Below are 13,186 nucleotides of genomic sequence, written 5' to 3'. Positions count from 1 at the left end.
GTAATGTATGTCCAACGTAGTAGACTTGCAAATGTATGCCCAACGTACTATCCTTCAGTCTGAAATTACAAAAATGTCACTATGGGCCATTTTGCAAGTTTTATCCTACACAAACGTTGAATACCATGAACCATCATACTTAAGGATTAAATTTGGAAATACCTCATCGTCGTGATGTTACACAAATCTTGTTATCAACTAATATTATAAAATATGAAAGACAATTAATCTTCTGTGAAATTGACTTATTAGGGTAATTACCTTTCATTTTTTCATAATGTTCATATGTGAATACTTAAAAAAAGTTGCTACCTAGATGTGTACAAAAAATAAGAAATTACCCACATGTGAACAGTACGGACAGGTAATTACCATGGTATGTTAATTTTCTTATTTAGTTTAACTTCTAACTTTGATTTGGTATAAAATTTAAGTTGAATGGTAAATATTTTTAAAACCATACCATTTTGGTAAATATCTTATTAAAATATACCACTTTAGTAAAAAAAACTCTAGATTTGAAAGGAAAAAACACATCATCATTTTATAAAATTTTATTGTTTAAGATATTAAATCTAAAAATTATGTTTACTATGTACATGTGCAAAAATTGAGAATAAAAGAGGACATACCAACTCGACGATGCATTTTTTTCCCTTGAGTTATGTTTTCGTTGTAAAAAACTGAGAATACAAGCTAGCATACTATATTCTGAAGTGGAACACCCACCACGACGTGCACACCGCTTCATGTGATTCCTATGTGGAATGGTGGCCGGTGGTCAGATTCGATCCAAGCCATTGAGGCCCAAGACAAATAAAAAAAATGAGGCCCTTTAATATTTTTGTTTCAAAAAATACGAAAAATTGCAAACAATTGTACTTAAAGATGTTGGGTTTGGAACACATAACATGATACGGGTACACAATAATCAACCTCCTTCTGAGAAATCAGAAAAGAGAAGTGAAATTATCTAAGCATTTTTATTTTGACACATTCTTCCCATAGAAATGTTAAATCAACACTTTTAGGGTGTATTGATTCATGGGGATTCTCTTTCAATTTACCTAAACAAATCAATTCGTTGTATTCTACATTTAGAACTAAAATAAAGAAACAGAGACTTGAGCTAGGTACAATCCACGTACATAAATTACACAATCATCAACTCGATTTCACAAAAATAAATTATACACAAGATCTAATAGAATTTTTACATTTCTGAAAATGGATGCCCATATAAATCCAAAAGACAGTAAGCTTTCACTGAAATTTGAACACTTTATCAAACATTTAGCATGCATGTTTAAAGAGTATATCTAAATTGATACACAAACTAAATAATAATAATAATCTACAAATTGGAAGATAAACCTGTTAGTGTAAGGAGTTTGTTTTCCTCTTGAAATTTTCCTGTAAAGAAAGGTTAGTAACAAAACGTGGTGGTTGAGGCTCGAGTTGGACTCGATTCCCTTTAACAGATTCACTGTTGGTTCCCAGGGTACAACAACCTTAATAGTGGTGTACAGCCAAATATTTCACTTGCTTGAAAGAATCGTCGGAAGCAGGAGTACAGGGAAGGAGGAGAAAGAAGAGTATATTCATTTGTGTGTTGAATGAGATGGTAAAGGTCTCCTTTTATACTTGAATCATGTAACGGAAACAAATCAATGATTGATTGAGCGTTTAATGCCAATAAATGTCATTAATGCATCCGTTACAGAATTCAAAATAGGGACCAAAACTATCAAGTTTAGCAAAAACGAGGGTAGCACGAACCTGAGTTTTCGGAGCTGCATTCGTGTCTACAGGTCGTGCCCATGCACGAGTTCGGTGTTTTTGCTTTAAGAAATCCAAGATTTGCACCCCCTGCTCGCGGCTAGGAATTGTTGTAAAACCATAGACACAAGCTAGTAAGCCTTACATGTATTCAAGCTTATAAACCTTGTTGAGTTTGGTCTTTCTACCAATTTAGGATTTATTCCCACATTCATCCATTTTTTCTAAATTTATTTTCAAATACCCTTCTTTGAGTATCGATATCTCATTCATATATACTCCATTTTGGACATGTAATATATTGTTTCGAAGTCGTCGTGGAGGAGAACACAAACCCACTTAGAGTTAGTTATATATACAACATATGTATATAATTATATATGTCCAAAGTTAGTAAAAATATAAATATTTATACTAAATTTTCCAACAATCCCCCACAAGAATGGAGATCGATCTCTACACATCCAATTTCCAAACAAAATTTTCAATAGTTGAATCATGCATAGGATAGGTAGGTATTACCATTTGAACCCTCCCTTAAGATGTTACACTTAATCTCCTAACAGTTAGTATATTTCGATGTCTTTGAACTAAGCTGCCATTTTTGTAGACGGTAATGTAAATCTCACAGGACTCTCCCTGACAAGGCCATATCCTCATATACGTTTTCATTTTAGTCATGAACACTAACCTGGTTCTGCAAGAGCTTTAGGAATTATGGCCCTATAATTCCCTTTGAAGTGACCCCACTTCTCTCTCATATCGGTGATTCCAAGAATCATTAAAAACCATATGTTTAGCCTAATTTTGTCACTCCATATAGGAATGGACTAGGAGTTAGTGTTAACTTCCCCCCAGATCTTGGGATCTCCAGTCTTTTGGGTAAGGTTTTCTTTGTATGAATTTATTCATTCATGGGCTTTAGTCCCATTCCTCTTAATGACTTATAAACTACATCTCTACTCAAGCCTTTTGTAAGCGGATCTGCAATGTTATCCTTTGACTTTACCCAGTCAACCGTGATAAACCCCATAGAGATTAGTTGTCGTATCGTTTTATGTATACGTCTAATGTGCCTTGATTTCCCATTATACATTGTACTTTGAGCTCTACCAATTGTCGATTGGTTATCACAATGTATACATATGGACGTTACTGGCTTAGGGGCATTCAGGAATATCCAGTACAAATTGATGTAGCCACTCTGCCTCTTCAGCACAAATATCTAAGGAGATAAATTCAGATTCCATCGTGGGTCTAGATATAACTGCTTGCTTGGATGATTTCCATGCTATAGCAGCACCTCCAAGTGTAAACACATATCCACTTGTAGATCTAGAATCTTTTATGTCAGATATCCAATTTGCATCTGTGTATCCTTCGATAACTACTGGATGTCTGCCACAATTAGAACTGGGTTTACTAGTGTATCTACTTAGTCTACTAACAACATATGCTAAGTCAGGTATGGTACAACTCATTAGATACATCAGACTGCTAATAATTCTTGAATATTCCACATGATTAACACTATCACCTCTATTTTTACGTTGATGTTGACTAGTTTCAATTGGAGTTCAATAGATTCTAGTATCTCCCTTAGCAAAATTTTCAAGAATTTTATCCACATAGTGTGTCTGACTTAAAATCAAACCACTTTGGGTTCTTGAGATCTTGACTCCAAGAATCATATCCACTAAACCCATATATTTCATGTTAAACCTGGATTTCAACATATCCTTTGTGGATCTTATTATCTTCTTATCACTACCAATGATAAGCATATCATCAACATATAAACACAAGATGACATAACCATGAGTGGTAGTTTTCACATAGATATACTTGTCACACTCATTGATTCTAAAGCCACTTTCCATCATGACTTGATCAAACTTTTAATGCCATTGTTTTGGAGATTGTTTTAATCCATATATAGACTTAACAAGTTTATAAACCTTGTTCTCCTGTCCCGGGGCAATAAAGCCCTCATGTTGCTCCATATAAATTTCTTCTTCCAACTCCCCATTTAGGAAAGCATTTTTCACATCCATTTGATGAACTTGCAGGTTTCTAATAGTTGCAATGGCAAGAACTAATCTAATGGATGTTATCCGTTACCGATGAATATATCTCAAAGTAATCTAGACCTTCCTTTTGTCTATAACATTTGATTACTAGTCTTGCCTTATATTTATCAATATTGCCATCAGGTTTCATCTTTCTCTTAAAAATCCAACGGTAACCCAATGGCTTGCTACCTAGAGGTAGATCCACTAGTTCCCATGTATGATTTTATAAGATATATTCTACCTCATTTTTGATGGCTTCTTTCCAATAAAGTTCCTCAGAAGAAGTAACCGCCTCTTGGTAGGTTTTAGGTTCACTTTCCACCACATAAGTGTAATAGTCATCACCAAATGAATTTTCAATTCTATCCCTCTTACTTCTTCTGAGTTCTATCTCTTCTTCCTCAGCTTGAGCTTGTTCTTCTTCTCGAACAACTTCGTTGTTAGGTAAAGATGGGATTTCAAACTCCTTGTTCAAACAAGGAAATACATCTTCAAAGAATGAAGCATTCATTGATTCCATTATGGTATTCTTGTGTATTTCAGGATTCTTAGAATCATGCACAAGGAAGGATAAGCACTACTACTTTGTGCATACCCAATGAATACACTCCACTAATTTAGGACCTAACTTTTGTACCTTAGGCGGTGGTACAACAACATTAGCGAGGAACCCCCACACTCATAAGTACTTGTATGATGGCTTTCTTCCCATCCAAAGTTCATACGGTGTTTCATTCTTTTCTTTGTGAGGTATCTTATTTAGAAGATAGTTAGCCGACAAAATAGCTTCCCCCCACATTGACTGGTTTACACCCGAACTAATTATCATGGCATTGACCATTTCTTTTAAGGTATGGTTCTTTCTTTCAGCAATTCCATTGGATTGAGGTGAATAGGATGATGTGAATTCATGACGAATTCCATTTTTTGCACAAAATTCAGCATAAGGAGAAACATATTCTCCACCCTTATCAATTCTAACCACTTTAATTCTCTTGTTGAGTTGATTCTCAACTTCATTTTTATATAAGACAAACTTGTCTATTGCTTCATCTTTAATCTTAAGTAAATATATCTAACAATATTTTGTGCTATCATCGATGAATGTAATGAAATATTTGTTCCCACCTTAAGTAGGAATTGACTTTAAATCGCACACATCAGTGTGAATTAAATTAAGAGGTTCAGTATTTCTTTTGATTGTTTGGAAAGATAATCTAGTTTGTTTGGCTTCAATACATGTGGGGGCATATGTGATTTGCATCAATATTAAGTTTTGGTATGTAGTCTAGTTTAATTAATCACTTAATAAAGTTGTAATTTACATGTCCTAAGCGACCATGCCAAGCATTTGAATACTCAAGCAAAAAAGCAGAACTAGAACTTTCCTTATTCATTTTGTTGGTCACCATTACTTTCAATTTGAACATGCCATTCAAGGCATATCCTTTTCCCACAAACATACCATTTTTGGATAAAACAAACTTGTCCGACTCAAACACTAGCTTAAAACCAAATTGGTTCAACAAACCACCCGACACTAGATTCTTATGAAGTTCAGGAACATACAGAACATCCCTAAGCTTCACTTCTTTCCCCGAAGTCATTTTTAGAATGACATCACCAACACCTTTGATATCCATGGTAGCTGCATTTCCCATGTAAAGCTTTTCACCATCTTCAACTTCCTTGTAGGTGTTAAAAACACTCTTGTCATGACACACATGACGAGTAGCACATGTGTCAATCCACCACTCCTTTGAATTTGTATTCATGAGATTCACTTCAAAAGCTATAGACATGAGATCAGTTATCATGGCTACCAAATCCATGTTATCATTCACCATGTTTGCTTGACAATTTTCCCTCTTAGGTTGCGGGCACTCCGAAGCCTTGTGACCTGGTTTTCCACAATTGTAGCACTTGAACTTCTTCTTGAAAGTTCTTGCTTTAAGGCCTAGGTTTTTGCCCTTTGCTTTCCCTTTGTGAGGTCCCTTGCTTTTGCTCTTGGAAGTTTGACCAGCTTCCACCATATGAACCTTAGAAGATTCAACTTCACTACCTTTCTTCAAGGCCATTCGATTGTATTCTTCAATGTGAAGACACACCACCAGTTCCTCTGCAGACCTCTCCTTTCGCTTATGCTTAAGGTAGTTTTGGAAGTCTATCCAACCGGGAGGAAGCTTTTCAACCATTGATGCAACTTGGAATGACTCATTATGATCCATCCCTTCTACATTGTTATCATGTATGATGACCTGAAGATCTTGGACTTGACTCATAACAGATTTTGAGTCAACCATTTTGTATTCCAAGAACTTAGCAACAACATGCTTCTTGGTTCCAGCATCTTCTATCTTATACTTCCTTTCCAAAGACTCCCATAGTTCCTTAGCAGTTGCAACTTTACAATAGACATTGTAAAGTGCATCAGTTAGGCCATTCAACACATAGTTGCGGCACAGAAATTCTGAACGCTTCCATGCACCTACTGCATTCACAATTTGAGCATTAGCCTGCCCCTTAACAATTACAGGAGCAGTTTATGTTAGGAACCGAGCCAGGTTCAAGGTGGTCAACTAGAATAGCATCTTCTGCTGCCACCTCTTGAAGTTCATACCAAAAAAAATTTAGGTCTCTCAGCATGATTAGCATGATGTTTGGAACCGGTGCATTCGGGTTCACAGCAGGGGTAGCACCAGCAGCAGGAGTTCCAGTCATTCTGAAAGAGTCGTAACAACAATTAAATAGATTATAGGAAAAAGTCGATACAAAATCGATTTAGAATAAAAGAACAGAAAAACGAAAAGTTTAGAACAAAGAATAAATCTATTTAAGGCTGTTAGTGTAAGGAGTTCGTTTTCCTCTTGAAAAATTCCTGTAAATAAATGTTAGTAGCAAAATGTGGTGGCTAAGGCTCAAGTTGGACTCGATTTCCTTAGACAGATTCGCCATCTGTTCCTAGGATACAACAACCTTAACAGTGGTGTATTGTCGGATATTTCACTTGCCTGAAAGAATTACCGGAAGCAGGAGTACAGAGAAGGAGGAGAAAGAAGAGTATATTCTAGGGATGAGCAAATGGACCGGGGAACCGGTCGGAACCGGTACCGGAACCGGAACCCGATGGAACCGGTCGGGCCGGGACCGGGACGTTATTTTTGTGGATTTTTGGAACCGGGAACCGGTAGGAACCGGAACCGATATAACCGGAACCGGTAGAACCGGCAAAAACCGGAACCGTATAATGCTATTTTTCAAGGACCGGTTCCAACATTTGAAGACACGACAAGAACCGATAGGAACCGGGAATCGGTAGAACCGGAACCGATAGAACCGTCAGGCCGGTTCGGTTCTTGATTTTGGCGGAAGCCGGTTCCCGGTTCCGGTCCGGTTCGGGCCGGTTCCAACCGGTTCGGTCCTTTTGCTCATCCCTAGTATATTCATTCGTGTGTTGAATGAGATGGTAAAGGTCTCCTTTTATACTTGAATCGTGTTATGGAAACAATTAATGATTTGATTGAGAATTTAATTCCAATAAATGTCATTAATTACGTAACTAATGCATCCGTTACATAATTCAAAATAGGGACCAAAACTGTCAAGTTTAGCAAAAATGCGAACCTAAGTTTTCAGAGTTGCATTCGTGTTCGCCGGTTGCGCCCATGCACGGGTTCGGTGTTTTTGGTCTACGAAATCCAAGATTTGCACCCCTTGCGCGTGGGTAGAAATTGTAGTAAAAGCATAGAAACAAGCTTGTAAGCCTTACATGTATTCAAGCTTATAAACCTTGTTGATTTTGATCTTTCTACCAATGTGGGACTCATTCCCACATTCATCTCTTTTTGCTAAATTTATTCTCAAATTCCCTTCTTTGAGTATCGATATCTCATTCACATGTACTCCATTTTGAACAGATAATATATCGTTTCGAAGTCCTCATGGAGGAGAACACAAACCCACTTAGAGTTAGTTATATATACAACATATGTATATAATTATATACGTCCAAAGTTAGTAAAAATGTAAATAATTATACTAAATTTTCCAACAAAAACAACGATGGAAACAATAGAAAAAAACTGGAATACTAAAACCATAACATACATGGTGACGACAACGATTTAGAAATTGGTTTTTTAGTTCAACCAGTATGATAACCTGTTCCCGTTCAACACTTTCGAATGTCGCTCAACCGTTGGTTTACATCTGACAATTATGTGTGTCGGCTTTCAAGTTTTGTATACTTTGAATATCCTATCCACTGAGCTATTCAATTTCTTTGGAAATGAAATGTTTTTCTAAATGGGCTAAGTGAAATCCAACTATCTAAGTCCATTAAATCGGTTCAAACGATTTTTTATCGGTTCTACCACTCCGGTGAAACTCGGTTTTTGATGAAACCGTCCAGTTCGAACCAGTCTAGAAATTGACATAAAACCTGGCGGTGAACCGCTCTTGTCCCCGATTCTCGTTGAAACCGGTTCTAAAAACATTCAGTAGCGAATAGAAACATTAGATAGCGAATAGACAAGTAAATAGAAGCACGAAAGAGCAAAAAAAAGGTGAAACGATCTATCACAAGCTTCAACTTTGATTCCATTCATATAAATTATGGTTTTGTAATTGTAGAAGTATTAGCCGCAACCTATCTACAGAGGGCTAATTCAATTTAGAGAAACAAGTGACAGATTTCCGGGTTCTTGCTTTGGAGGAGACATCAAACATTGATGGTTGTTGCTTCTTGAAAACTCGTCTCTTGGAAAGGCAAAAAAAAAAAGTCCCTAACTACGTTGTAAAAATTTCCAAAATATGAAAAGGAAAGGGCCAAACATGGGCTCAACCACACTTCGAAGTCTCAACCATATTAACTCCTGTTGTGGAATGAAACTTTTTTTTTTTTATTTTTCTTAAAACAAGAATTTAGATGCTCCAAAAAGCTATGTGTCGAACACACCCATAGCTTGATCGTATTAGTTGTAAATCGACAGTGTCAACATCTCGATGACATTTGAGTCAATAGATAATTGCCACATAAAAGTCTCCAACGATTTTCTATTACCACATAAAAGTCTCCAATACTTTTATATTTCAAAATCATATCAACTCCACATGGTCAATTATATTCCATCTTATGTCATGTGTCATTTATTAGCCAAGTACACAATACAATGAACTATATTTTAATAACAAAATTTTAAAAAGAAGTGCCAACCAGTTTTATATAATTCTATATTTTATAAATAGAGAACGATTTAAAAAATGCAATGTTCTTTTTCTTTGTCAAGATGGTTAGGGGCAGGAGGGATGAGTTGACTAATTATCATCGATTATGTTAAATACATCATGTTACTTGAAAAAAAAATTGTATCATTAGCATATACTTCTCTCAATCCTTCCGATTACAAGCGCCATTGTAGTTTGACAACAAACAAAATGTCCTCGTTCATGATTGAATACCAGAAGCTCCAAATTCCACTTGAATACATACAACACGCCACCCACAACTTTGGTGACAGCCACTTCCTCGCCGAAGGTGGATTTGGGAAGGTGTATAGGGCAGAACTCATCCAATCCAACGGTTCAACCATGGCTGCAGCTGTAAAGCGCTTGAATCCTTCAAATAATCAAGGGGACGCTGATTTTTGGAGAGAGATCATGTTGCTTTCCAAATATAAACATGAAAATATCATCTTACTCCTCGGCTTCTGCTATCAAAGTAAGGAAAGGATCCTTGTGTATGAGTATGCTCCAAAGAATAGCCTCAACAATCATCTACACGACCCCAACTTCACATGGAGTCAACGTCTCAAGATATGTCTTGGGGCTGCACGTGGCTTGGAGTACCTTCACAATCCCAGGGGAGGTCAACAAAGAGTTCTACATCGTGATATCAAAAGTGCTAACATCTTGTTGGACGAAAATTGGAATGCAAAAATTGCAGATTTTGGCTTTTCCAAATATGGTCCAGCCAACCAAGAACACTCGATTCTTTTCTCTGATCCCAAAGGCACTCTTGGTTATTGTGATCCAGTTTTTATAGAAACATCGTTTTATAAAAAAGAATCCGATGTCTACTCTTTCGGAGTGGTGCTATTTGAAGTTTTGTGTTCAAGGCTTTGTGTTGATTATAAATATGATGATATGCGAAGATCCCTACCTGCGTTTGTGAAGAACTCCTCTAAAGAGAAAATCAGGGATGCAGTTATCGATGTTAATCTACTGCGACAAATGGAAGAAAATTCTTTTGATACCTTCATAACACTCGCGCATAAATGCTTGGAAAGAGAGCAGAAAGAACGTCCATCTATGGAGTTGATCGTGAAGAAGATTGAAACTGCACTCAAATATCAGGTATCTTCTAAAATCAACAAACGTTTGAAAAACAATTGAAATATTAAGGCTGGAAACAACAATCTAACCCAAAATATGCATAAGTGATACAAGCAATACGTCTAATGGATTAATTTCATGTTGAAAAAAAGTTTTTTAAAGTTTGTTTTAGTGATCATTAATTACCTCATAGCTTGTTTGTTGGTGTTCGTAGGAACAAAAAGAAGTCGTATTTTCAGATAATGTGAAGTCCACATCATCGTCAACGGCATATGCAGTAAAATTGGAGAAGCCAGATCTACTTCCTCAAAAGGAAGAAGTTGGGAGAAATGTAATGACATCAGTTAGAATCAATAGAAATTATTAACGTTTTGATGCCTTAGTTTTGTTTCTTACATTTTGGTAACAAATTGTATTAATTTCAGCAATTAGAGGAAAATCTTGATGATGAGATCAAAAAGTGGTCAAGCGGAAAAGAAGGGAATTTGCGTGCACTGCTTTCAACACTACATGAGGTCTGTACAAGCTTCATAGCTACTTAACTTAACCAAAACTTGTGCTAAAACATTATATATGACAACTAGTAATTAAGTATATCTTTTCCGTAATATATAGATTGTTCTCTTTAATTACTATTAGTTATATGGAAGAAAAAATATTTCAGCCTAATTACTTATCTTTAGATTCGATTTTTGTTGGTAGTTATAGAACAAAGATAGTAGATAAAAAATTACTTAGAGACAATAACAACTCAACTTTTTAAATGAGAGCTACTCTTTTATTTTTTTTTTACTAGTTTATAAATCGTGGAAACCATAGTTATAAAATTAATTAAACTTTTATAATAAAACTCAAATATATTAATCATTTTTTTAAAAATAAATTATTAATTAAAAGATATTTTTTTAATTATATAAAAATTATAATTGTTGATTTAAATAAATATATGAAATTATATCATCTTATAATTTGTATTAATTTTATTTTAATTTTTATTTTAATATTATTAATTTAATGTAATTAAAATGAAAATTTTCAAATTTTAAATTTTAAATTTTAAATTTAATGTTGATTAATAGAATGAAATATAAAAAAAAAAAAAAAAAAAAAAAAAAGCAGTCACATGTCCATCTTATTCAACATTATTTATTTTTATCTTTACCCCTTTTTTGTTGACATTTGTTGACTTAGGTTTGACAACTATTATTTTAACTAAATTCTTGAACTTGCAGATTCTTGAACCTGAAAGTTGTTGGGAACCGGTTTCATCGACAGATATGATCGACTCTGATGCTGTACGAAAAAGCTATAAGAAAGCTATTTATCTTATCCGTCCTAACAAGCTGACACAGCGAGAGGCGAGCACTAGGGAAAAGTATATATGTAGTAAGGTTATCGAAATGTTAAAGGTATGCATGTAGTATACTGTATACCTACGATTCATGTATGTTAAGTTTCTCGTATGAGCACTCTTGTGTTTACTCCTTAATTAATTTGTGTAATAATTAATGTATGTCAACAGGTGGGTCTAGTGAGTTTCAAATCTGAAGAGAGGGCTATTAAAGAAAAACAAATATCTGAAGAGCGAAATCAGCTTCGTATTCTAGGTAACAAGTTGTCGACATCACCTTGATTGAACCACATTTTTGCAGAGCTTTTCGTTAACCAATTGACGCGTATAGGCGAACAACATGATGATGATATCAAAAGGTGGTCAAAGGGAAGAGAACGGTGTTTGGGTGATCTACTCTCAAACCTACAATATGTATGTATACAATCATCCTATTTAAATAATGTACTTTTGATACAAGTGTACAACAGAGATGAACATCATGTATATCTCAGATTCATTTAGATAACGAGATTTTTAACTAAAATCTTGAACTTACAGATCCTTGGACCCGAAAGTGGTTGGGAACCGGTCTCCCTGTCAGGTCTGTGGAGCACTGCAGATACACATGAAGAGTACCATAAATCTCTTATTTTAACCGATCCTGACACGCTGAACAACCGAGGGGCAAGCAGGAAGGAAAAGTATATATATGGAGAGGTTCGCAAAATTTTAAAGGTATTAAGTTAGTGATTTTCTGTTTTTTTTACTCGTAGCATTGTACCATTATTGTTTGATGTATGCGTACTCTTGGGTATCACTCTTGTGTATAATAATTGTGTGTATCGACAGAATGGTTGGGATTCGGCAGTTGCTGAAGACAAATAGTAGCCTCATACTCCATACATGTAAGAGGTTCTTGGTCGTTCTTGAAGCGCATTTTAACGAGCTGAATTTAACTAATAAATTCTTGGGTTAAAAGTTTAATAAATGTGGTATTGGGCCCATATAGGTAGAATTTTCAAGGCTCATATAGGCTGGTCTATACCATCTTGAGTGATTTTTGCTTCGTTGATTTGCATGGTACAAATGTGCAATTAGTAGTTTTTCAACATTCCCTGACGTAACCAAGTTTAATTTCCTCTGTAAGGTAAAAATGTAAGTTTCATGGAAGAATTCATTTGTTAGTAACGTGATTTTCCTAGTCTTGTCTGCTGTCTGTTGCGTAAGATTTTTTCTCTTATCAAGACCATGAAAAACTAAAAAATGAGAGACTTTAAGGGCATTCATAATACATTTAGGCATTCATAATACATTTAACTCTACCTATTTCAATAAATTGACACATTATAATTCTTTATATTCTATACAATTCTATCAATATTTTCTTAGTTCTATAAAATTCAAAGGAATATAACCAAAACTAATTTATAATATTTATTTAAGAATTATAAAACTTTCTTTTTTCCCGGTGAAGAGTTTAATAGTTATTGAACTTTAAATCCGTTGAATGTCAATGTTTTATTTCACAATGATAGAGTTTCATCAATTGAATAACAACTAGACTTATCACATGATTCAACTTTTTCATTGAACTCACTATTATGGATGTTCTAATTAAAAACGACGCATTGAGATGTTGGCTTTTAAAAGAGTTTGGTTACACCTCATT

At 35.0% G+C, this 13,186-nt stretch overlaps 1 protein-coding gene across 1 annotated transcript; it reads left to right on the top strand.

Moving 5' to 3' along the window:
- The first annotated feature begins 9,213 nt into the window (after positions 1-9,213).
- LOC145001419 (putative serine/threonine-protein kinase PBL28) lies at positions 9,214-12,718 on the top strand. The gene is made up of 8 exons (XM_078960794.1): positions 9,214-10,205; positions 10,399-10,515; positions 10,610-10,699; positions 11,417-11,593; positions 11,707-11,791; positions 11,867-11,949; positions 12,076-12,252; positions 12,367-12,718. Exons 1-8 carry the CDS (start codon positions 9,288-9,290, stop codon positions 12,400-12,402), a joined length of 1,683 nt encoding a protein of 560 aa, XP_078816920.1. The 5' UTR covers positions 9,214-9,287; the 3' UTR covers positions 12,403-12,718.
- The last annotated feature ends 468 nt before the right edge of the window (positions 12,719-13,186 follow it).

Source organism: Lactuca saligna, chromosome 6 (genome assembly GCF_052625555.1).
Source record: "Lactuca saligna cultivar CGN05327 chromosome 6, ASM5262555v1, whole genome shotgun sequence".
Taxonomy (NCBI): Eukaryota; Viridiplantae; Streptophyta; class Magnoliopsida; order Asterales; family Asteraceae; genus Lactuca; species Lactuca saligna.
Note: the sequence above shows the minus strand (reverse complement) of the source record. Positions and strands in the feature narration are given on the sequence as shown.